Source organism: Alosa pseudoharengus, unplaced genomic scaffold, assembly GCF_046254945.1.
Source record: "Alosa pseudoharengus isolate Yale_2024_CS ecotype anadromous, Long Island Sound unplaced genomic scaffold, YU_APseudo_1.1 YU_APseudo_1.1_scf_20, whole genome shotgun sequence".
Taxonomy (NCBI): Eukaryota; Metazoa; Chordata; class Actinopteri; order Clupeiformes; family Clupeidae; genus Alosa; species Alosa pseudoharengus.
The window spans coordinates 867501-892500 of NW_027468664.1; the positions used below are offsets into that span (position 1 = coordinate 867501).

Consider the following 25000-nt stretch of genomic DNA (forward strand, 5'->3'; position numbering starts at 1 on the left):
CACACACACTGACACACACACACACACACAGACACACACACACACCACACACGCACACATGTGTGAGAGATCTGGCATCGCAGCTACAGGAAGTGCAAAAGAAGACATTACAGTATTAAACACAAATACTAATCGTTTAAGCACACACACACACACACACACACACACACACACCACACACACACACAGACACACACACACACACCATACAGAAACACACACACACACACACACACAACACACACAGAGACACACACACAGACACACACACACACACACACCACACACACACACACACACACACACACACACACACACACACACACACACACACACACACACACACACACACACACACACACACACACACACACACACACACACACACACACACACACACACACCACACACACACACACACACACACACACACACACACACACACACACACCACACACACACACACACACACACACACACACACACACAGACACACACACACACACACACCACACACACACACACACACACATGCATCAAGTGATCTAGATAGACAGAGTAGTGGGTGAAAAGGGCATTTGAAGTCAGGCTCATTGGACAAGTTTAGAGAGGAGGTGCTCTCAGAAGAGTGTTTTGCATTGAGAGGAGAGGAGGTGCTGAAGAGAGGAGGTGCTGAAGAGAGGAGGTGCTCTCAGAAGAGTGTTTTGCATTGAGAGGAGAGGAGGTGCTGAAGAGAGGAGGTGCTGAAGAGAGAAGGTGCTGAAGAGAGGAGGTGCTCTCAGAAGAGTGTTTTGCATTGAGAGGAGAGGAGGTGCTGAAGAGAGGAGGTGCTGAAGAGAGAAGGTGCTGAAGAGAGGAGGTGCTCTCAGAAGAGTGTTTTGCATTGAGAGGAGAGGAGGTGCTGAAGAGAGGAGGTGCTGAAGAGAGGGGGTGCTCTCAGAAGAGTGTTTTGCATTGAGAGGAGAGGAGGTGCTGAAGAGAGGAGGTGCTGAAGAGAGAAGGTGCTGAAGAGAGGAGGTGCTCTCAAAAGAGTGTTTTGCATTGAGAGGAGAGGAGGTGCTGAAGAGAGGAGGTGCTGAAGAGAGGAGGCGCTCTCAGAAGAGAGGGGCGCCCCTGCTCTGGTAGTGATTGGTAACTCATTCCACCATCCTAGGAACTACAAACAAGAATAGTCTATTAGGCATATTCGATCTACGTAATAATCAGGTAATAACGTTTGCAGCGGCCATTTTGTTGAAAATGCATAGGTAGGTCTATTTAATGCAGCTGTCAATGACAAGCGCGACAGCGCCGGTATTATCGTTGTAGGCTATTTATTTATTTGTACACAATTTAACGTGATGGTAGGCCTATGTTGTGCAATAGGCTACAAGCCTTTCTAACAACAGCCATACAGGCCGTCCTAACAACAGCCATACAGGCCGTCCTAACAACAGCCATACAGATAAAGATGATATAGAAAATGCATAGATAGGTCTATTTAATGCAGCTGTCAATTGACAAGCGCGACAGCGTCGGCAGTATCGCTGTAGGCTATTTATTTATCTGTACAAAATGTAACGTGATGGTAGGCCTATGTTGCGCAATAGGCTACAGGCCGTCCTAACAACAGCAAAGAGCCCTAGAGTCACCCACTGTCACAACATACCTGTCAACTTTTTCCCAGCTGTCTTCCTGTTTTAATATTTTCCCGTAAATTTTATTACTCTCATAACATTAGCCCATCGGACTTGTCATCTCTGTACTGTTGGCCTGCTGCTACCCCCGGCCCTTCCAGCGAAAATATGTTTTTAAAGCATCATTTTGCTTGCCTGAAGCCGACTTTAGAGTCATCAGAACAGTGTGAGAGAGATCACGATTTGACGCCAATCTTTAAGCAAAGTCTCATTAGACCTAGCGTCACACCTCGTTTAGTTAGTGCAGCAGTTTTGTAGTAGCCTATTAATTCGTGCTCTCAGCAGAGAGATAGCAACAGAAAGACGAATGCTGAATTTTTCCTGTATGTTGGGTGAGTAACCCGGAAAAAACCTTATTTTCGTTGCTTAATGTTGACAGCTATGGTCAGAAAACAAGAGAATGAGACTGAGTTGAGTTAAGGAGTTGAGTCAGCGCAGGAGAGACGTGTGGCTAGATGGATAAATAGGCTAACTTACAACCAACTCCTCACATCCATCGCCATTATTATATTTGTATTATTAATAGCCTTCTATATTATATTACTATACCAGTGATTCCCATACATTGACTAATCTGTGGCGGGGGGCCACACAATAAAAATCGGCCGCCACACATAAATATTCTATGTTTAATGTAATTTAATTTAAATTAAATATAAGATCAAATCCTTGCATTGCCATTGAGCTGCGCTTTTTACGCACGCAGCCTTTCCTTGCCCCGCCCCGCTCTCTCTCGTAGCCCGCTGCCCCTCCTCTGCACGTGCATTTAACAAAATATTCACGATTGTTGAAGGATTGTTGTTGCCACATAGAAGCATTGCATAGAAGACGTCTGGCTAAATTGCTATTAAATCCGCTTAGCATCGTGACCATGCTGCGCAAATTTGTTCAAAACTGCTGCATTGAAGTTAACTCTGCTAAGATCTTATCACAATATAGATAGTCTCTTCAATGTAGCCTACTAAGTTAAGTTATGCAATCAAGCAGTATCTCAAAGCTAACGTTAGAATACTGTTTGGATGTCGAATTTAGCATGCTTAGCCTACTTACAGCTGCTTGTCAATTTCGTTGAAGGGCTCATTTTATTGACTCTGACACTGAATGTTTGCAAAATCCCGATGTAAATGGAAAAGTGTTTTCTAAAATTCAAAAGTGCTTGTCCCAAGGAGAAGTACGAACCTTTATTTTAACTATGTAGAAACCGTTATGAATTGCATCCACACATCAGCAGCCTTTAAACTGTGTTACAATTGCAACTTGCAAGGGTTCCCTCACAAACGTGTTAAAGTGACAGCCGCCCCCCCCCCCCCCCTTGTCCAAGTCAGCTACCGCCACAAATTGAATCCAATTCTGTGGGAAACACTGCTATACTATATTATATTGTCCTCTGTGGGCTTAAGTTAAATACATTTTAGACAGTACAGATAGCAGACAGCTGCCCCTATGCAATATGCGGAGACACCAGCAGTAGCCTGATGTAGTCGGCTATACCGTAGATTACCTTTGGACATATTGCATTTGCATAGACAGCATTGCTGGGTAGGCAATGTTAGCCAACATTTCACAGTAGCCTAGGCTAATATATTGATGGTGCGGCGCGCCCTTCTCAGCTCAGCTTAGGCTATGCACAGCAAGTGGCAAATACTAGGAAAAAACTCAGCGAAGAAAGATATCAGTAGATAATTCTGATTTGTATAGTGTTTTGTTCACTTGGATTTTGGAAATGTTACAGAGAAATATGTTAGCCTTTTCTGCCTCCAGACCATATAGTTGCATCATAGATCCTCCTGTAGAAGTTATCAGACAAGAACGATCACTGGCTAACCCACTTTAAACTACTTAAGCAAAGTCCTTGACTGCAGGTTGTGAGCAACCTGTGTGCTCTGCTCAGCTCAAATCTAAGCGCTGCAGGCGATTGTCACATAGACTGGCCTATAGAACTGGAACGAATATCAACAATATGGCCGCGGTGGTTTTTGCGAATAAGTATATACAATATGCCATCTGTCGCCCTTATGATGACGTCTGCCCCCAGACGCTTGCGTCGCCTTTATGATGATGATGGCGCCCCCAGACGCTTGCGTCGCCTTTATGATGATGATGGCGCCCCCAGACGCTTGCGTCGCCTTTATGATGATGATGGTGCCCCCAGACGATTGCGTCGCCCCCGTCGCCTCCATCAAAAACTTGAGAAATGTTCAACTTTTGCTGAACCAACGGACAGAAACGCCAGGCACCAGCCAATCAAATGATCGTTATGGTTCAAGGCATACACCATAGTGCACACCCCCGACCGTTGGGAAAACGTATGAATGTGTTCTTAAGCTATTTTGTCTGTATGTTCTGAAGCCAATCGTCTGTGTGACTGTTGTGATGCTGATGAGGGTCATGTCTATTATGAAGAAAACTGATGTGAAATCTGTTGAGACATCTGAGTGTCATACAGCCTATCTGTTGCTGTGCTAATGAGTGTTCCGTAGCCTATCTGTTGCTGTGCTAATGAGTGTTCCGTAGCCTATCTGTTGCTGTGCTAATGAGTGTTCCGTAGCTGTGCTAATGAGGTTTCCGTTGCCTATCTGTTGCTGTGCTAATGCGGGTTCCGTTGCCTATCTGTTGCTGTGCTAATGAGTGTTCCGTAGCCTATTTGCTCCGTAGTTTGGTGCTGGGCTGGTGGGTGCCTTATTTCCGCCGCACTCGGCGAAAGAGAACTCTCGTCGTAAAATCTAAATTCCACTGGAGCTCCAAGCGGATTTGTACGCGCACCCTTACAACACTATTTGCAACATCTAGTTTGCCTGTCTCTGTTTAATGAGGTTAACATGTAGCTGAGGTTAGCATGTAGCTGTGAGCCTGTCTCTGTTTAATGAGGTAGCATGTAGCTGTGAGCCTCCGGTCTGGCTTTGCCTGTCTCTGTTTAATGAGGTTAGCATGTAGCTGAGGTTAGCATGTAGCTGTGAGCCTGTCTCTGTTTAATGAGGTTAGCATGTAGCTGAGGTTAGCATGTAGCTGTGAGCCTGTCTCTGTTTAATGAGGTTAGCATGTAGCTGTGAGCCTGTCTCTGTTTAATGAGGTTAGCATGTAGCTGAGTTTAGCATGTAGCTGTGAGCCTGTCTCTGTTTAATGAGGTTAGCATGTAGCTGTGAGCCTGTCTCTGTTTAATGAGGTTAGCATGTAGCTGTGAGCCTGTCTCTGTTTAATGAGGTTAGCATGTAGCTGTGACTCAGGTCTGGCTTTGATCTCTCTGCACGGCAATGGAAACTGCTGAGGGCACTTTTACGCAACAGTCACAGGAGACTTTCTGATCAGACACAAGTGTGTGTGTGTGTGTGTGTGTGTCTGCGTGACCATCTTATTTCACTGCTCTTGAGGTAAACACCAATGAGTCTGTCTGAGGAGTCCTCCCGTCAAACCATCTCAGAGAGACATGGCACACACACACACACGGCACACTGCACAGAGCATCTCAGAGAGACAAATTAGGCGACCACGGGGAACATTTAAAGCCCGTTTGAGGCTGTCTCTGAGTTCCACACTCATTATAGGGCCATTAGGGGAGCTTATTGTGTGGTTTGCATGTAAACAGCACACATTGCTCTGGTGAGATCCTGCACATGTAAACCGCAGATCTCGTGAGATCTCTGCATTCATCTATTCCATAGCATTTTCTCCAGCACAGCATAGCAATGCCAACTGTTTACACACGCTGAGTCATGCCAACTGTTTACACGCGCTGAGTCATGCCAACTGTTTACACGCGCTGAGTCATGCCAACTGTTTACACGCGCTGAGTCATGCCAACTGTTTACACACGCTGAGTCAGTACGCATGTGGGCCGCATGTGGACCGCATCAGCCCCCACGGGAACCACTCATCTCCAAAGCACTCAGAGAACAGCAGAGAGAACCACTCATCTCCAAAGCAGACCAGCAGAGAGAGGTCCTGTTTCTATAGGTGGAGTACCACTAAAATCAACCAAAATAGTTGTTTGTGAAGTCTGTGAAGCTAAAAGGTTATGGTTGTGTGAAGTCTGTGAAGCTAAAAGGTTATGGTTGTGTGAAGTCTGTGAAGCTAAAAGGTTATGGTTGTGTTTTGTGTGTGAGGGCTAGGGGAAGAACACGGACCAGAACAGGACTAGAGTTAGGGCTAGTACAGGACTAGAACACGGACCAGAACAGGACTAGAGTTAGGGCTAGTACAGGACTAGAACACGGACCAGAACAGGACTAGAGTTAGGGCTAGTACAGGACTAGAACACGGGTCAGAACAGGACTAGAGTTAGGGCTAGTACAGGACTAGAACACGGACCAGAACAGGACTAGAGTTAGGGCTAGTACAGGACTAGAACACGGACCAGAACAGGACTAGAGTTAGGGCTAGTACAGGACTAGAACACGGACCAGAACAGGACTAGAGTTAGGGCTAGTACAGGACTAGAACATGGGTCAGAATAAGGAACCTTGACAAAGGCTGACTGGCCGAAACGTTGGGATAAATAAAAGGAAAAAGAGATAGAGTGTGCGGTGACCAAGTTTTAGTTTATTTTCCCTTGCCAGCACCTCGGAGGGTGTGCATTCTGTTCCTTATTTATTAGAACTGGGCCAGAACAGAGCTAGGGTGAGGGGTAGAACGTGGGTCAGAACCAGGGAGAGTTAGGGTTGGATTAGGGGTAGAACATGGGTTGGAACCAGGGAGAGTTAGGGTTTGATTAGGGGTAGAACATGGGTCTCTAGAACATGGGAGCTGTCCTGCTTACCCGTGTCGATACTCTCCAGACTGTTACTGCTGAGGTTCAGCGTCTTCAGATCTTTAGCTGTGGCAAAGTCCCGCGGCCTCAGCTTCTGGATGCTGTTAGTGGACACGTCCATCTTCACGATGTCCGGCGGGATGTCCGCAGGGACGTACTTCAGATCTGTGGGGAGGCGGGGAGAGAGTTAACGAATGACACGAGTCCTTAAGGAGCTGCTGTTCTTAAAGAGTTAAAGACTTGCTGTTCTTAAGGAGCTGCTGTTCTTAAGGAGCTTCTGTTCTTAAGGAGCTGCTGTTCTTAAAGAGCTGCTGTTCTTAAAGAGTTAAAGACTTGCTGTTCTTAAGGAGCTGCTGTCCTTAAGGAGCTGCTGTTAATGAAGAGCTGCTGTTCTTAAAGAGCTGCTGTTCTTAAGGAGCTGCTGTTCTTAAAGAGTTCCTGTTAATGAAGAGTTGCTGTTCTTACTGCTGTTCTTAAAGAGTTGCTGAAAACGTAGCTGCTGTTCACTGGCTGATCTGTTCCCTGGCCACACCACGTGTCCTCTAGAGAGAGACAGCACATGTGTGTTCTGTAACCATGTGGAGGTAGCACATATGTTATCTACCTGTATAGAGACTGAATGCTTGCTCGCGTGTGTGTGTGTGTGTGTCTGGCGAGAGCTTACAGCAGGGTGCCCATATATTGGAACAGAGTCCAGTCTGGACAAGGCTGGTCCCTAGGTTAGAACGCCACTGATTCCACAGCGTGTTAGTGTGTGTGTTAATGAGTGTGGGCATGTGTTAGTGTGTGTGTGTGTTAATGAGTGTGTGCATGTGTTAGTGTGTGTGCATGTGTTAGTGTGTTCATGTGTTAGTTTGTGTGTGTGTGTGTGTGCATGTGTTAGTGTGTGTGTGTTAATGAGTGTGTGTGTGTTAATGAGTGTGTGCATGTGTTAGTGTGTGTGTGTGTGTGTTAATGTGTGTGTGTGTGCATGTATTAATGAGTGTGTGCATGTGTTAGAGTGTGTGTGTATTAATGAGTGTGTACATGTGTTTGTGTGTGTGTGTGCATGTGTTAGTGTGTGTGTTAATAAGTGTGTACATGTGTTAGTGTGTGTGTGTGTGTGTTGGTTTAACAGCTCCACTGATGTATTTTGTTACATCCCTAACACCCCTGATGTTGTGTTTTTAGACCGAGACAGAAGGGAAGTACTTATACTTGAAATAGGATGTGTGTACGATCTCTACATGGACATGGCTTTTAATGATAAAAAATCATGAAGTACCAACCCATACGGATAAAACTATGTGATCTAGGCTATCAATGCAAGCTAGTGGTGTTGATCTTTGGCAGCTTGGGGCATGTCCACAAACTTGTTTTCAGTGGGTTAAGGCTGGCAGGGCTCTCCAGCAGAAAAACAAAACAGCTAGCAAAGTTTTGCTCCATATCTGCAGTTATAGGCAGCCTTGCAGTATGGCTTTAGGAGATGTTTTTTGTACCCCTGAATACCATTGAGTGACAAAGCCCTATCTTATCTCTTAAAATATTTGAATCCTGTCTGTTGTAATATGATTTGTGGATTTAAATAAAGAATTAAAATGTGTTAATGAGTGTGTGCATGTGTTAGTGTTTGTGTTAATGAGTGTGTGCATGTGTTAGTGTGTGTGTGCATGTGTTAGTGTACCGCTGATTTCAGACGAGAGTAATGTTTCACCTTCATCCCACTGACTGTGGAGGACAGCCAACACACACACGCACACACACACACACACACACACCAAGTTTGAATGGAAGGGAGAGCTAAGTGCTTCAGAATGGGAGCAATCAGGCCAAATGGAGAGAGCAGTGTTTATATTAGAGCCCGCTCTGGCTCACACACACTAACACACACTAACACACACCACTTTCATGTTCACACACACAGACACACACACACATACACACACCACTTTCATGTTTACACACACACTAACACACACCACTTTCATGTTCACACACACACTAATGCACACACACATACACACACACTAACGCACACACACTAACACACACCACTTAACACACACCACTCATGTTTACAGACAGTCACCAGAACACACAGGCACTAACACTTTTAAAAAAGTACGAAGTTAGCCAGTCAGTGTGTGTGTGTGTGTGTGTGTGTGTGTGAACATGGAAGTTAGGCCAGTCAGGTTATCTTTACCATGTGCAAGTTAAACAATTTGGACAGCCTATTTTATAGACATTGTGCAATAAAACCACATAATGCTATCTGTAGAACCACCAATGTCTTCTTTGTCGTACAATTGTGTTGCTTCAGTTCTGCCATAGAAGTTTAGTTTGGGTCTAACCCTTAGAAGTTTAGTTTGAGTCTAACACTTAGAAGTTTACACCGCATAGAGTAAATGTTTCCCAGACAGTGTAATGCAACAGAGGACCAATGCCTGGGTTAGGGTTAGCTCTAGGACCAATACCTGTCTCTTCTCAGCTTTCCTTGGACAAATGCATCACGTCTGCCAGAGTCATTGCATAGATCTGAACTAGCATGTATGCTGTGAGCGCCATAGATCTGAACTAGCATGTATGCTGTGAGCGCCATAGATCTGAACTAGCATGTGAGCGCCATAGATCTGAACTAGCATGTATGCTGTGACCGTCACAGATCTGAACTAGCATGTATGGCTCAGGAGAGCTCCATAGATCTGAACTAGCATGCTCAGATGACGCTCAGAAGGAAGCTCTGCTGTGAGCTCCACAAATGCTCTGGAATGTAGCTTCTGTGAACGTTACCGCACTACATGGTCCAAAAAAAAAGTTTTCTGTTTCAAAAAATAACGACACTACTGCCACGTAACGGAGAAGTGTAGTTAAGCTAGCAGATACTACTGACCAACACACACACACACACACACACACACACACACACACTCTGAGTATGACCCAAAGAGCTGTTTATTGTCTAGAGGATACTTCACTCGGGCTAGAACGGGACAGAACCAGCACCTGCCCCCAGAGGGTTACACACCTCAGAACCAGCACCTGCCCCCAGAGGGTTACACACCTCAGAACCAGCCCGGAACCCCAGAACAGACCGGTCCTGACCCACGGCCCTGCTACTGACCGGTCCTGACCCACGGCCCTGCTACAGACCGGTCCTGACCCACGGCCCTGCTACTGACCGGTCCTGACCCATGGCCCTGCTACTGAAGCCAGACTGCTGCAGACTTCATCTCTTCATCTCACAACCCACCACATCCAGCACACACACACACACACACAGACGGAAATGTCATCAGGTATGCTGTGTGTGTGTGTGTGTGTGTGCTGCTATTCCAAACATGCACACACGCCGCCAGACTTCCTCCCTGAACATCTGAACATGTCCACACACTCCCGGACTTCCTGCCAGGTCAGCAGAACACCTGCTATCCCAGTTACACCGTAAACTGCTCCATACTGCTCTGTACTGCTCCGTACTGCTCCATACTGCTCTGTACTGCTCCATACTGCTCCATACTGCTCTGTACTGCTCCATACTGCTATCCCTGTTACACCGTACTGCTCCATACTGCTCTGTACTGCTCCATACTGCTCCGTACTGCTCCATACTGCTCCATACTGCTCTGTACTGCTCCATACTGCTCTGTACTGCTCCATACTGCTCCATACTGCTCTGTACTCCATACTGCTATCCCTGTTACACCGTACTGCTCCATACTGCTCCATACTGCTCTGTACTGCTCCATACTGCTCCATACTGCTCTGTACTGCTCCATACTGCTCTGTACTGCTCCATACTGCTCTCTACTGCTCCGTACTGCTCCATACTGCTCTGTACTGCTCCATACTGCTCCATACTGCTCTGTACTGCTCCATACTGCTATCCCTGTTACACCGTACTGCTCCATACTGCTCTGTACTGCTCCATACTGCTCCGTACTGCTCCGTACTGCTCCATACTGCTCTGTACTGCTCCATACTGCTCTGTACTGCTCCATACTGCTATCCCTGTTACACCGTACTGCTCCATACTGCTCTGTACTGCTCCATACTGCTCCATACTGCTCTATACTGCTCCGTACTGCTCCATACTGCTCCATACTGCTATCCCTGTTACACCGTACTGCGCCATACTGCTCCATACTGCTCCATACTGCTATCCCTGTTACATCGTACTGCTCCGTACTGCTCTGTACTGCTCCATACTGCTCCATACTGCTATCCCTGTTACACCGTACTGCTCCATACTGCTCCATACTGCTCCCCCTGTTACACCCTGTTACACCGTACTGCTCCATACTGCTCTGTACTGCTCCATACTGCTCCATACTGCTCCATACTGCTCTGTACTGCTCCGTACTGCTCCATACTGCTATCCCTGTTACACCATACTGCTCCATACTGCTCTGTACTGCTCTGTACTGCTCCATACTGCTCCATACTGCTATCCCTGTTACACCGTACTGCTCCATACTGCTCTGTACTGCTCCATACTGCTCTGTACTGCTCCATACTGCTCCATACTGCTCCATACTGCTCTGTACTGCTCCATACTGCTATCCCTGTTACACCGTACTGCTCCATACTGCTCTGTACTGCTCCATACTGCTCCATACTGCTCTGTACTGCTCCATACTGCTCTGTACTGCTCCGTACTGCTCCATACTGCTATCCCTGTTACACTGTACTGCTCCATACTGCTCCGTACTGCTCCATACTGCTCCATACTGCTATCCCTGTTACACCGTACTGCTCCGTACTGCTCTGTACTGCTCCATACTGCTCCATACTGCTATACCTGTTACACCGTACTGCTCCATACTGCTCCATACTGCTCCCCCTGTTACACCCTGTTACACCATACTGCTCCATACTGCTCTGTACTGCTCCATACTGCTCCATACTGCTATGTACTGCTCCATACTGCTCCATACTGCTCTGTACTGCTCCGTACTGCTCCATACTGCTATCCCTGTTACACCATACTGCTCCATACTGCTCCGTACTGCTCTGTACTGCTCCATACTGCTCCATACTGCTATCCCTGTTACACCATACTGCTCCATACTGCTCCATACTGCTATCCCTGTTACACCGTACTGCTCCATACTGCTCCGTACTGCTCTGTACTGCTCCATACTGCTCTGTACTGCTCCGTACTGCTCTGTACTGCTCCATACTGCTCTGTACTGCTCCCCCTGTTACACCGTACTGCTCCATACTGCTCCATACTGCTCCATACTGCTATCCCTGTTACACCGTACTGCTCCATACTGCTCCATACTGCTCTGTACTGCTCCATACTGCTCCATACTGCTCTGTACTGCTCCGTACTGCTCCATACTGCTCCATACTGCTCTCTACTGCTCCATACTGCTCCATACTGCTCTGTACTGCTCCATACTGCTCCATACTGCTCTGTACTGCTCTGTACTGCTCCATACTGCTCTGTACTGCTCCGTACTGCTCCATACTGCTATCCCTGTTACACTGTACTGCTCCATACTGCTCCATACTGCTCTGTACTGCTCCATACTGCTCCATACTGCTATCCCTGTTACACCGTACTGCGCCATACTGCTCCATACTGCTCTGTACTGCTCCATACTGCTCCATACTGCTCTGTACTGCTCCATACTGCTCCATACTGCTCCATACTGCTCTATACTGCTCCATACTGCTATCCCTGTTACACCGTACTGCTCCATACTGCTCCATACTGCTCTGTACTGCTCCATACTGCTCTGTACTGCTCCGTACTGCTCCATACTGCTATCCCTGTTACACTGTACTGCTCCATACTGCTCCATACTGCTCCATACTGCTCTGTACTGCTCCGTACTGCTCCATACTGCTATCCCTGTTACACCATACTGCTCCATACTGCTCCGTACTGCTCTGTACTGCTCCATACTGCTCCATACTGCTATCCCTGTTACACCATACTGCTCCATACTGCTCCATACTGCTATCCCTGTCACACCGTACTGCTCCATACTGCTCCGTACTGCTCTGTACTGCTCCATACTGCTCTGTACTGCTCCATACTGCTATCCCTGTTACACCGTACTGCTCCATACTGCTCTGTACTGCTCCATACTGCTCTGTACTGCTCCATACTGCTCTATACTGCTCCATACTGCTATCCCTGTTACACCGTACTGCTCCATACTGCTCTGTACTGCTCCATACTGCTCCATACTGCTCCATACTGCTCTGTACTGCTCCATACTGCTCTGTACTGCTCCATACTGCTCTGTACTGCTCCATACTGCTCCATACTGCTCCATACTGCTCTGTACTGCTCCATACTGCTCTGTACTGCTCCATACTGCTATCCCTGTTACACCGTACTGCTCCATACTGCTCCATACTGCTCTGTACTGCTCCATACTGCTCCATACTGCTCTGTACTGCTCCATACTGCTCTGTACTGCTCCGTACTGCTCCATACTGCTATCCCTGTTACACTGTACTGCTCCATACTGCTCCATACTGCTCCATACTGCTCTGTACTGCTCCGTACTGCTCCATACTGCTATCCCTGTTACACCATACTGCTCCATACTGCTCCGTACTGCTCTGTACTGCTCCATACTGCTCCATACTGCTATCCCTGTTACACCATACTGCTCCATACTGCTCCATACTGCTATCCCTGTCACACCATCCTGCTCCATACTGCTCCGTACTGCTCTGTACTGCTCCATACTGCTCTGTACTGCTCCATACTGCTATCCCTGTTACACCGTACTGCTCCATACTGCTCTGTACTGCTCCATACTGCTCTGTACTGCTCCATACTGCTCCATACTGCTCCATACTGCTATCCCTGTTACACCGTACTGCTCCATACTGCTCTGTACTGCTCCATACTGCTCCATACTGCTCCATACTGCTCTGTACTGCTCCATACTGCTCTGTACTGCTCCATACTGCTCCATACTGCTCTGTACTGCTCCATACTGCTCCATACTGCTCCATACTGCTCTGTACTGCTCCATACTGCTCTGTACTGCTCCATACTGCTATCCCTGTTACACCGTACTGCTCCATACTGCTCCATACTGCTCTGTACTGCTCCATACTGCTCCATACTGCTCTGTACTGCTCCATACTGCTCTGTACTGCTCCGTACTGCTCCATACTGCTATCCCTGTTACACTGTACTGCTCCATACTGCTCCGTACTGCTCCATACTGCTCCATACTGCTATCCCTGTTACACCGTACTGCGCCATACTGCTCCATACTGCTCCATACTGCTATCCCTGTTACACCGTACTGCTCCATACTGCTCTGTACTGCTCCATACTGCTCCATACTGCTCTGTACTGCTCCGTACTGCTCCATACTGCTCCATACTGCTCTCTACTGCTCCATACTGCTCCATACTGCTCTGTACTGCTCCATACTGCTCCATACTGCTCTGTACTGCTCTGTACTGCTCCATACTGCTCTGTACTGCTCCGTACTGCTCCATACTGCTATCCCTGTTACACTGTACTGCTCCATACTGCTCCATACTGCTCTGTACTGCTCCATACTGCTCCATACTGCTATCCCTGTTACACCGTACTGCGCCATACTGCTCCATACTGCTATCCCTGTTACACCGTACTGCTCCGTACTGCTCTGTACTGCTCCATACTGCTATCCCTGTTACACCGTACTGCTCCATACTGCTCCATACTGCTCCCCCTGTTACACCCTGTTACACCGTACTGCTCCATACTGCTCTGTACTGCTCCATACTGCTCCATACTGCTCTGTACTGCTCCATACTGCTCCATACTGCTCCATACTGCTCTGTACTGCTCCGTACTGCTCCATACTGCTATCCCTGTTACACTGTACTGCTCCATACTGCTCCATACTGCTCCATACTGCTCTGTACTGCTCCGTACTGCTCCATACTGCTATCCCTGTTACACCATACTGCTCCATACTGCTCCGTACTGCTCTGTACTGCTCCATACTGCTCCATACTGCTATCCCTGTTACACCATACTGCTCCATACTGCTCCATACTGCTATCCCTGTTACACCATACTGCTCCATACTGCTCCGTACTGCTCTGTACTGCTCCATACTGCTCTGTACTGCTCCGTACTGCTCTGTACTGCTCCATACTGCTCTGTACTGCTCCATACTGCTATCCCTGTTACACCGTACTACTCCATACTGCTCTGTACTGCTCCATACTGCTCTGTACTGCTCCATACTGCTCCATACTGCTCCATACTGCTATCCCTGTTACACCATACTGCTCCATACTGCTCCGTACTGCTCTGTACTGCTCCATACTGCTCCATACTGCTATCCCTGTTACACCATACTGCTCCATACTGCTCCATACTGCTATCCCTGTTACACCGTACTGCTCCATACTGCTCCGTACTGCTCTGTACTGCTCCATACTGCTCTGTACTGCTCCATACTGCTCCATACTGCTCTGTACTGCTCCATACTGCTCCATACTGCTCTGTACTGCTCCATACTGGTCTGTACTGCTCCATACTGCTATCCCTGTTACACCGTACTGCTCCATACTGCTCCATACTGCTCTGTACTGCTCCATACTGCTCCATACTGCTCTGTACTGCTCCATACTGCTCTGTACTGCTCCGTACTGCTCCATACTGCTATCCCTGTTACACTGTACTGCTCCATACTGCTCCGTACTGCTCCATACTGCTCCATACTGCTATCCCTGTTACACCGTACTGCGCCATACTGCTCCATACTGCTCCATACTGCTATCCCTGTTACACCGTACTGCTCCATACTGCTCCATACTGCTCTGTACTGCTCCGTACTGCTCCATACTGCTCCATACTGCTCTGTACTGCTCCGTACTGCTCCATACTGCTCCATACTGCTCTCTACTGCTCCATACTGCTCCATACTGCTCTGTACTGCTCCATACTGCTCCATACTGCTCTGTACTGCTCTGTACTGCTCCATACTGCTCTGTACTGCTCCGTACTGCTCCATACTGCTATCCCTGTTACACTGTACTGCTCCATACTGCTCCATACTGCTCTGTACTGCTCCATACTGCTCCATACTGCTATCCCTGTTACACCGTACTGCGCCATACTGCTCCATACTGCTATCCCTGTTACACCGTACTGCTCCGTACTGCTCTGTACTGCTCCATACTGCTATCCCTGTTACACCGTACTGCTCCATACTGCTCCATACTGCTCCCCCTGTTACACCCTGTTACACCGTACTGCTCCATACTGCTCTGTACTGCTCCATACTGCTCCATACTGCTCTGTACTGCTCCATACTGCTCCATACTGCTCCATACTGCTCTGTACTGCTCCGTACTGCTCCATACTGCTATCCCTGTTACACCGTACTGCTCCATACTGCTCCATACTGCTCTGTACTGCTCCGTACTGCTCCATACTGCTATCCCTGTTACACCATACTGCTCCATACTGCTCCGTACTGCTCTGTACTGCTCCATACTGCTCCATACTGCTATCCCTGTTACACCATACTGCTCCATACTGCTCCATACTGCTATCCCTGTTACACCGTACTGCTCCATACTGCTCCGTACTGCTCTGTACTGCTCCATACTGCTCTGTACTGCTCCGTACTGCTCTGTACTGCTCCATACTGCTCTGTACTGCTCCATACTGCTATCCCTGTTACACCGTACTGCTCCATACTGCTCTGTACTGCTCCATACTGCTCTGTACTGCTCCATACTGCTCCATACTGCTCCATACTGCTATCCCTGTTACACCGTACTGCTCCATACTGCTCTGTACTGCTCCATACTGCTCTGTACTGCTCCATACTGCTCCATACTGCTCTGTACTGCTCCATACTGCTCCATACTGCTCCATACTGCTCTGTACTGTTCCATACTGCTCTGTACTGCTCCATACTGCTATCCCTGTCACACCGTACTGCTCCATACTGCTCCATACTGCTCTGTACTGCTCCATACTGCTCTGTACTGCTCCGTACTGCTCCATACTGCTATCCCTGTTACACTGTACTGCTCCATACTGCTCCATACTGCTCCATACTGCTCTGTACTGCTCCGTACTGCTCCATACTGCTATCCCTTTTACACCAAACTGCTCCGTACTGCTCTGTACTGCTCCATACTGCTCCATACTGCTATCCCTGTTACACCATACTGCTCCATACTGCTCCATACTGCTATCCCTGTCACACCGTACTGCTCCATACTGCTCCGTACTGCTCTGTACTGCTCCATACTGCTCTGTACTGCTCCATACTGCTATCCCTGTTACACCGTACTGCTCCATACTGCTCTGTACTGCTCCATACTGCTCTGTACTGCTCCATACTGCTCCATACTGCTCCATACTGCTATCCCTGTTACACCGTACTGCTCCATACTGCTCTGTACTGCTCCATACTGCTCCATACTGCTCTGTACTGCTCCATACTGCTCCATACTGCTCCATACTGCTCTGTACTGCTCCATACTGCTCTGTACTGCTCCATACTGCTCTGTACTGCTCCATACTGCTCCATACTGCTCTGTACTGCTCCATACTGCTCTGTACTGCTCCATACTGCTATCCCTGTTACACCGTACTGCTCCATACTGCTCCATACTGCTCTGTACTGCTCCATACTGCTCCATACTGCTCTGTACTGCTCCATACTGCTCTGTACTGCTCCGTACTGCTCCATACTGCTATCCCTGTTACACTGTACTGCTCCATACTGCTCCATACTGCTCCATACTGCTCTGTACTGCTCCGTACTGCTCCATACTGCTATCCCTGTTACACCATACTGCTCCATACTGCTCCGTACTGCTCTGTACTGCTCCATACTGCTCCATACTGCTATCCCTGTTACACCATACTGCTCCATACTGCTCCATACTGCTATCCCTGTCACACCGTACTGCTCCATACTGCTCCGTACTGCTCTGTACTGCTCCATACTGCTCTGTACTGCTCCATACTGCTATCCCTGTTACACCGTACTGCTCCATACTGCTCTGTACTGCTCCATACTGCTCTGTACTGCTCCATACTGCTCCACACTGCTCCATACTGCTATCCCTGTTACACCGTACTGCTCCATACTGCTCTGTACTGCTCCATACTGCTCCATACTGCTCCATACTGCTCTGTACTGCTCCATACTGCTCTGTACTGCTCCATACTGCTCCATACTGCTCTGTACTGCTCCATACTGCTCCATACTGCTCTGTACTGCTCCATACTGCTCTGTACTGCTCCATACTGCTATCCCTGTTACACCGTACTGCTCCATACTGCTCCATACTGCTCTGTACTGCTCCATACTGCTCCATACTGCTCTGTACTGCTCAATACTGCTCTGTACTGCTCCGTACTGCTCCATACTGCTATCCCTGTTACACTGTACTGCTCCATACTGCTCCGTACTGCTCCATACTGCTCCATACTGCTATCCCTGTTACACCGTACTGCGCCATACTGCTCCATACTGCTCCATACTGCTATCCCTGTTACACCGTACTGCTCCGTACTGCTCTGTACTGCTCCATACTGCTCCATACTGCTCCATACTGCTATCCCTGTTACACCGTACTGCTCCATACTGCTCCATACTGCTCCCCCTGTTACACCCTGTTACACCGTACTGCTCCATACTGCTCTGTACTGCTCCATACTGCTATCCCTGTTACACCGTACTGCTCCATACTGCTATCCCTGTTAAACCATACTGCTCCATCCTGCTCCGTACTGCTCCGTACTGCTCTGTACTGCTCCGTACTGCTCCATACTGCTATCCCTGTTACACCATACACTATATACCCTCTCCAATACTATATACCCTCTCCAACACTATATACCCTCTCCAACACTATATACAATACTATATACCCTCTCCAATACTATATACCCTTTATATACCCTCTCCAACACTATATACCCTCTATATACCCTCTCCAATACTATATACCCTCTATATACCCTCTCCAACACTATATACCCTCTCCAACACTATATACCCTCTATATACCCTCTCCAACACTATATACCCTCTATATACTCTTTCCAATACTATATACCCTCTCCAATACTATATACCCTCTCCAACACTATACCCTCTCCGATACTATATACCCTCTATATACCCTCTCCAACACTATATACCCTCTATATACCCTCTCCAACACTATATACCCTCTCCAACACTATATACCCTCTATATACTCTCTCCAATACTATATACCCTCTCCAATACTATATACCCTCTCCAACACTATATACCCTCTTCAATACTATATACCCTCTATATACCCTCTCCAATACTATATACCCTCTATATACCCTCTCCAACACTATATACCCTCTCCAACACTATATACCCTCTATATACCCTCTCCAATACTATATACCCTCTATATACCCTCTCCAATACTATATACCCTCTCCAATACTATATACCCTCTATATACCCTCTCCAATACTATATACCCTCTCCAGTACTATACCCTTAACAGTGAATAATATTCTTACTCCTTTTTCAATTAGGTTTTAGGAAAAGGTATAGTACCATCACAGCAATCACAAAGGTAGTTGATGATATTGTCAGTGCAATTGACAATAAAGAGTCCTGTGCAGCATTATTCGTTGATCTCTTAAAAGCATTTGATACAGTTGCTCACACTATTTTGTTACAATGTCTGTCTAAATGTAGGATGTCTGTTAATGTTATTGACTGGTTTAAAAACTATCTATCTAACAGATACCAGTGTGTCACATGTGAAACCATTATGTCAAGAGAGGCAGAACTAATAGTTGGAGTTCCTCAAGGCTCCATACTAGGGCCTCTGTTGTTTACAATTTACATACATGAAATTTGTACAAATGTAGATGCAGTTGTACACCTCTACGCAGACCTCTACGCAGATGATACCATCATATCAGTCCTGCTAGATCTCCATATGAGGCATTGAAGAAAATGCAGGATGCTTTCATAATATTACAAAAGAATCTACTCAAATTAAAACTGGTGCTAAATTCTAAAAAGACAAAAAATATGTTGTAATGTACAGGATCTGCCTCAAATTGTCACTCTACATGTCCAAGAAATTGAAAAAGTGGCATGTTATAAATATCTGTTTTTTTTATTAGATGAAAAGCTCTCATTTAAACCCCATGTAGAAGTCTTGGTAAAGAAGCTGAGAGTTAAGTTACATTTTTATTACAGAAATAAGGCTTGTTTTAATCTAAAAGTAAGGAAGGAACTTGTAGCTGCTACCTTTTTGTCTGTTGTGGACTATGGAGACATTCTATATATGCATGCAGCCAAATCTGTATTACGTTCACTGGACTCTGTTTATCTTTCTGCCTTGCGCTTTGTCACTAAGGCTGAGTACTCTACACATCACTGCAGCTTATACAGTTTATCAGATTGGCCTCCTCTCTCAGTTCGTAGACAGCATCACTGGCTTGTCTTTATTTATAAGGCAGTGATAGGATTCTTATTTATCAGTTTTATCTTCAGTAGAAAACAATAGGTACAATCTTAGGTCTAACAATAGCATTCTTTTTATTACACCTGCTGTCTGAATTTGGTAAAGTTACATTCCGCTATAATGCCCCTTCAACCTGGAATGCTCTGCAGAAACAGTTGAAGCTAAGCACTTTTATCTCACTAAATGAGTTTAAATTGTATGTCTCAGGGACCTTCAGCTATAAGTGTAATTTAATATAGGATACTGTTCTTATCTTTTGTTTTTACTGTTTGTGGCTTTTGCTTGTTGTGATGTCTTGGTTGTTATGTTACATTCTTGTGTTATATCTGTTTTTGTCGCTGTGTTTAATTTTTGTCCTTGTTAGGTGTTGTGTTGTGTTTTGTTATATTGTTATGTTGCTGTATAATGTGGTGTTGTGTGGTGTTGTTATATTGTTATGTTGCTGTATAATGTGGTGTTGTGTTGTGTGGTGTTGTTATATTGTTATGTTGCTGTATAATGTGGTGTTGTGTTGTGTTGTTATATTGTTATGTTGCTGTATAATGTGGTGTTGTGTGGTGTTGTTATATTGTTATGTTGCTGTATAATGTGGTGTTGTGTGGTGTTGTTATATTGTTATGTTGCTGTATAATGTGGTGTTGTGTGGTGTTGTTATATTGTTATGTTGCTGTATAATGTGGTGTTGTGTGGTGTTGTTATGTTGTTATGTTGCTGTATAATGTGGTGTTGTGTGGTGTTGTTATATTGTTATGTAATTGTGGTGTTGTGTGGTGTTGTTATGTTGTTATGTAATAGTGGTGTTGTTATATTGTTATGTAATAGTGGTGTTGTTATATTGTTATGTAATAGTGGTGTGGTGTTGTGTGGTGTTGTTATATTGTTATGTAATAGTGGTGTTGTTATGTTGTTATGTAATAGTGGTGTTGTTATATTGTTATGTAATAGTGGTGTTGTGTGGTGTTGTTATATTGTTATGTAATAGTGGTGTTGTGTGGTGTTGTTATGTTGTTATGTTGCTGTATAATGTGGTGTTTTGTGGTGTTGTTATATTGTTATGTTGCTGTATAATGTGGTGTTGTGTGGTGTTGTTATATTGTTATGTTGCTGTATAATGTGGTATTGTGTGGTGTTGTTATATTGTTATGTTGCTGTATAATGTGGTGTTGTGTGGTGTTGTTATGTTGTTATGTTGCTGTATAATGTGGTGTTGTGTGGTGTTGTTATATTGTTATGTAATTGTGGTGTTGTGTGGTGTTGTTATGTTGTTATGTTGCTGTATAATGTGGTGTTGTGTGGTGTTGTTATATTGTTATGTAATAGTGGTGTTGTGTTGTGTTGTTATATTGTTATGTTGCTGTATAATGTGGTGTTGTGTGGTGTTGTTATATTGTTATGTTGCTGTATAATGTGGTGTTGTGTGGTGTTGTTATATTGTTATGTAATAGTGGTGTTGTGTTGTTATATTGTTATGTTGCTGTATAATGTGGTGTTGTGTGGTGTTGTTATATTGTTATGTAATAGTGGTGTTGTGTTGTGTTGTTATATTGTTATGTTGCTGTATAATGTGGTGTTGTGTGGTGTTGTTATATTGTTATGTAATTGTGGTGTTGTGTGGTGTTGTTATGTTGTTATGTAATAGTGGTGTGGCTCTGTTTGTTGCTTTTTGTGGTCCTTGTCTGTACTAACTGATGTTTGCTGCTGTTTATGTGTGCATGGTTCTGTTTGTTGTTGGTCCATTTTATTTATAGTGTTGCCTTTCTTGGCCAGGGACCATTTGAAAAAGAGACTATAGTCTCAATATGAACCCCCTGGTTAAATAAAGGACAAATAAGATAAAAAAATAAAAGAAAACCCTCTCCAATACTATATACCCTCTCGTTTGTGTGTCAGTGTTTGTGTGTGTGAGTGGTGCGTGTGTGTGTGAGAGAGTGTGTGTGTGTGTGTGTGTTGAGCTGGTCCCTACTTGACCCCGTTGCAGCTGTAATGTCTTCCAGGCTGTGTGTGTGTGTAGTGAGTGGTGTGTGTGTGTGTGTGTGTGTGTAGTGAGTGTTGTGTGTGTGTGTGTGTGTGTAGTGAGTGGTGTGTGTGTGTGTGTAGTTAGTGGTGTGTGTGTGTGAGTGTGTGTGTGTGTGTGTGAGTGTGTGTAGTGAGTGGTGTGTGTGTGTGTGTGTGTAGTGTGTGGTGTGTGTGTGTGTGTGTGAGTGTGTGTGTGTGTAGTGAGTGGTGTGTGTGTGTGTAGTGAGTGGTGTGTGTGTGTGTGTGTGTGTGTGTGTGTGTAGTGAGTGTTGTGTGTGTGTGTGTGTGTGTGTGTGTGTGTGTGTGTGTGTAGTGAGTGTTGTGTGTGTGTGTGTGTGTGTAGTGAGTGTTGTGTGTGTGTGTGTGTGTGTGTGTGTGTGTGTGTAGTTAGTGGTGTGTGTGTGTGAGTGTGTGTGTGTGAGTGTGTGTAGTGAGTGGTGTGTGTGTGTGTGTGTGTGTGTGTGTGTAGTGAGTGTTGTGTGTGTGTGTGTGTGTGTGTGTGTAGTGAGTGTTGTGTGTGTGTGTGTGTGTGTGTGTAGTTAGTGGTGTGTGTGTGTGAGTGTGTGTGTGAGTGTGTGTAGTGAGTGGTGTGTATGTGAGTGTGTGTAGCGAGTGGTGTGTGTGTGTGTGTGTGTAGTGAGTGGTGTGTGTGTGTGTGTGTGTGAGTGTGTGTAGTGAGTGGTGTGTGTGTGCGTGTGCGTGTGTGTAGTGAGTGGTGTGTGTGTGTAGTGAGTGTTGTGTGTGTGTGTGTGTGTAGTGAGTGTTGTGTGTGTGTGTGTGTGTGTAGTGAGTGTTGTGTGTGTGTGTGTGTGTGTGTGAGTGTGTGTAGTGAGTGTTGTGTGTGTGTGTGTGTGTGTGTGTGTAGTGAGTGGTGTGTGTGTAGTGAGTGTTGTGTGTGCAGTGGTGCAAAAAGTGGGTATGCACTATATGCGGCGCATAGGGGCGCAGCTCCATGGGGGCGCCAAAGCGATGGTAAAAATATATATATATATTTATATATATATTTGGTATTTTCTATATGTAGCTACTGCTGTCCGTTTCTAAATCATTTCAACTTTTTCTCAATGTTCTATAACATTTTAGAGGACTAACAGGCTAGAGTAGGCGCCCTATCTCATAAGATTCCATTATAGAATTTTGACATAGAAGAGGGAGTGGGGGCGCCGTGAGCGCTGGGCGAGCAGATAGGCCTACGAGTAGTGAGTTGCCGTCTATGGAAAAAGATGGATACAGCAAAAAAAAAAGCTGTTGACGACTAAAAATAGAAAAAGAAAGAGGGAAAAGGAGATGGCATGTCAAGGGATGCGACAGCAGTTAAATAAGTGGACGGTGAAAGGCAACAGGTAGGATTTAAAGTGATGACGTCTGTACTTAGAGGCTTGCAAATATGAATTAACAGACTAACTAGCGTTTGTTAAGCATTATGCCGATTGAAACATAGCCTATTCCATTCAGATAGCTAGGTGGCTACCATGCTCATACTGCACTGTTAATGGCCAACTGCAAACAGAAATGTCATGCTAGCAGTAACTCATTACATTTTTCCATATCCTAACAATGAAGGCTCCTTGTAATAACTTAATATGGTGTTGTCAATGTGGTGCAAACAAACAAGGCAGCCTTGGCAGCCTTATCCATTGTGAGCATTAGCTGGCTAAAGGACGTTATGAGAACCGTTTAGACTCTCTTAAAGTGGCAATGCACCATTTATCAATACTTATCAAGTATAACATCAAGTTAAACATCAAATTGGCAGCATTTCTTTAAAAACATATTCAATAGACACTAATACACAGTAATAGTGTAAATTATTGGTCTTTTGTTTTGCTTTATTTTGTGTGGTTTTTTTTTTTTTTTTTTTTGGGGGGGGGGGGGCGCCAATATTGTTGTTGCATACCCCTCAAAAATGGGTAGTTGCGCCCCTGTGTGTGTGTGTGTGTGTGTAGTGTGTGGTGTGTGTGTGTGAGTGTGTGTGTGTGTAGTGAGTGTTGTGTGTGTGAGTGTGTAGTGAGTGGTGTGTGTGTGTGAGTGTGTGTGTGCGTAGTGAGTGGTGTGTGTGTGTGAGATCAGGAGGTAATTCTGCACTGACGCCGCGGTCAAGACAGCGTGGAAAAGCCCAACGCCACAAAACACACAACTAACAGAGGGAGAGAGGGAGAGGGAGAGGGAGAGAGAGAGGGAGAGAGAGAGGGAGAGGGATAGGAGAGAGGGAGAGAGAGAGGGAGAGAGAGAGGGAGAGGGAGAGAGAGAGGGAGAGAGAGGGGGAGAGAGAGGGAGAGAGAGAGAGGGAGAGGAGAGAGGGAGAGAGAGAGGGAGAGAGAGAGAGGGAGAGGAGAGAGGAAGAGAGAGGGAGAGAGAGAGGGAGAGAGAGAGAGGGAGAGGAGAGAGAGGGAGGGAGAGAGGGAGAGGGAGAGGGGGAGAGAGAGGGGGAGAGAGAGGGAGAGAGGAGAGAGAGAGAGAGGGAGAGAGGGAGGAAGAGAGAGAGGGAGAGGGAAGGGGAGAGAGAGAGAGAGAGAGGGGAAGAGAGATGGATAGAAAGGGGAGAGGGGAAGAGATAGAGAGGGAGAAAAAAGAAAGAGTGAGGGAGAAAAGAAAGGCAAAAAAGAAGAAACATTGTAAAGTAAGATGGAGCAGAAAGGAGAAGTGAAGAGAGGGATAGAGAGGGAAGAGAGAGAGAGGGTAAAAGAGAGATGGATAGAGAGGGGAGAGAGGAAGAGAGAGAGAGGGAAAGAGATAGAGAGGGTGAGACTCGGGCTGGCTGGAGGTTGTAGTAACTGAAGGGACACCAGAGATTAGCAAGTGGGCAGCATTCCCTGGACAAGCATTTCCTGGACACCAGAGATTAGCAAGTGGGCAGCATTCCCTGGACACCAGAGATTAGCAAGTGGGCAGCATTCCCTGGACAAGCATTTCCTGGACACCAGAGATTAGCAAGTGGGCAGCATTCCCTGGACAAGCATTTCCTGGACACCAGAGATTAGCAAGTGGGCAGCATTCCCTGGACACCAGAGATTAGCAAGTGGGCAGCATTCCCTGGACAAGCATTTCCTGGACACCAGAGATTAGCAAGTGGGCAGCATTCCCTGGACACCAGAGATTA

At 46.1% G+C, this 25000-nt stretch overlaps 1 protein-coding gene across 1 annotated transcript in view; it reads right to left on the minus strand.

The window, feature by feature from the left end:
* LOC143135861 (leucine-rich repeat-containing protein 17-like) overlaps nucleotides 1-25000 on the minus strand; it is a 37302-nt gene that overhangs the window by 3573 nt on the left and 8729 nt on the right. Inside the window, exon 2 of the mRNA XM_076296184.1 lies at nucleotides 6430-6585. Coding sequence (XP_076152299.1) covers nucleotides 6430-6585 — 156 coding nt within the window. The remainder of the gene's footprint in view (nucleotides 1-6429; nucleotides 6586-25000) is intronic.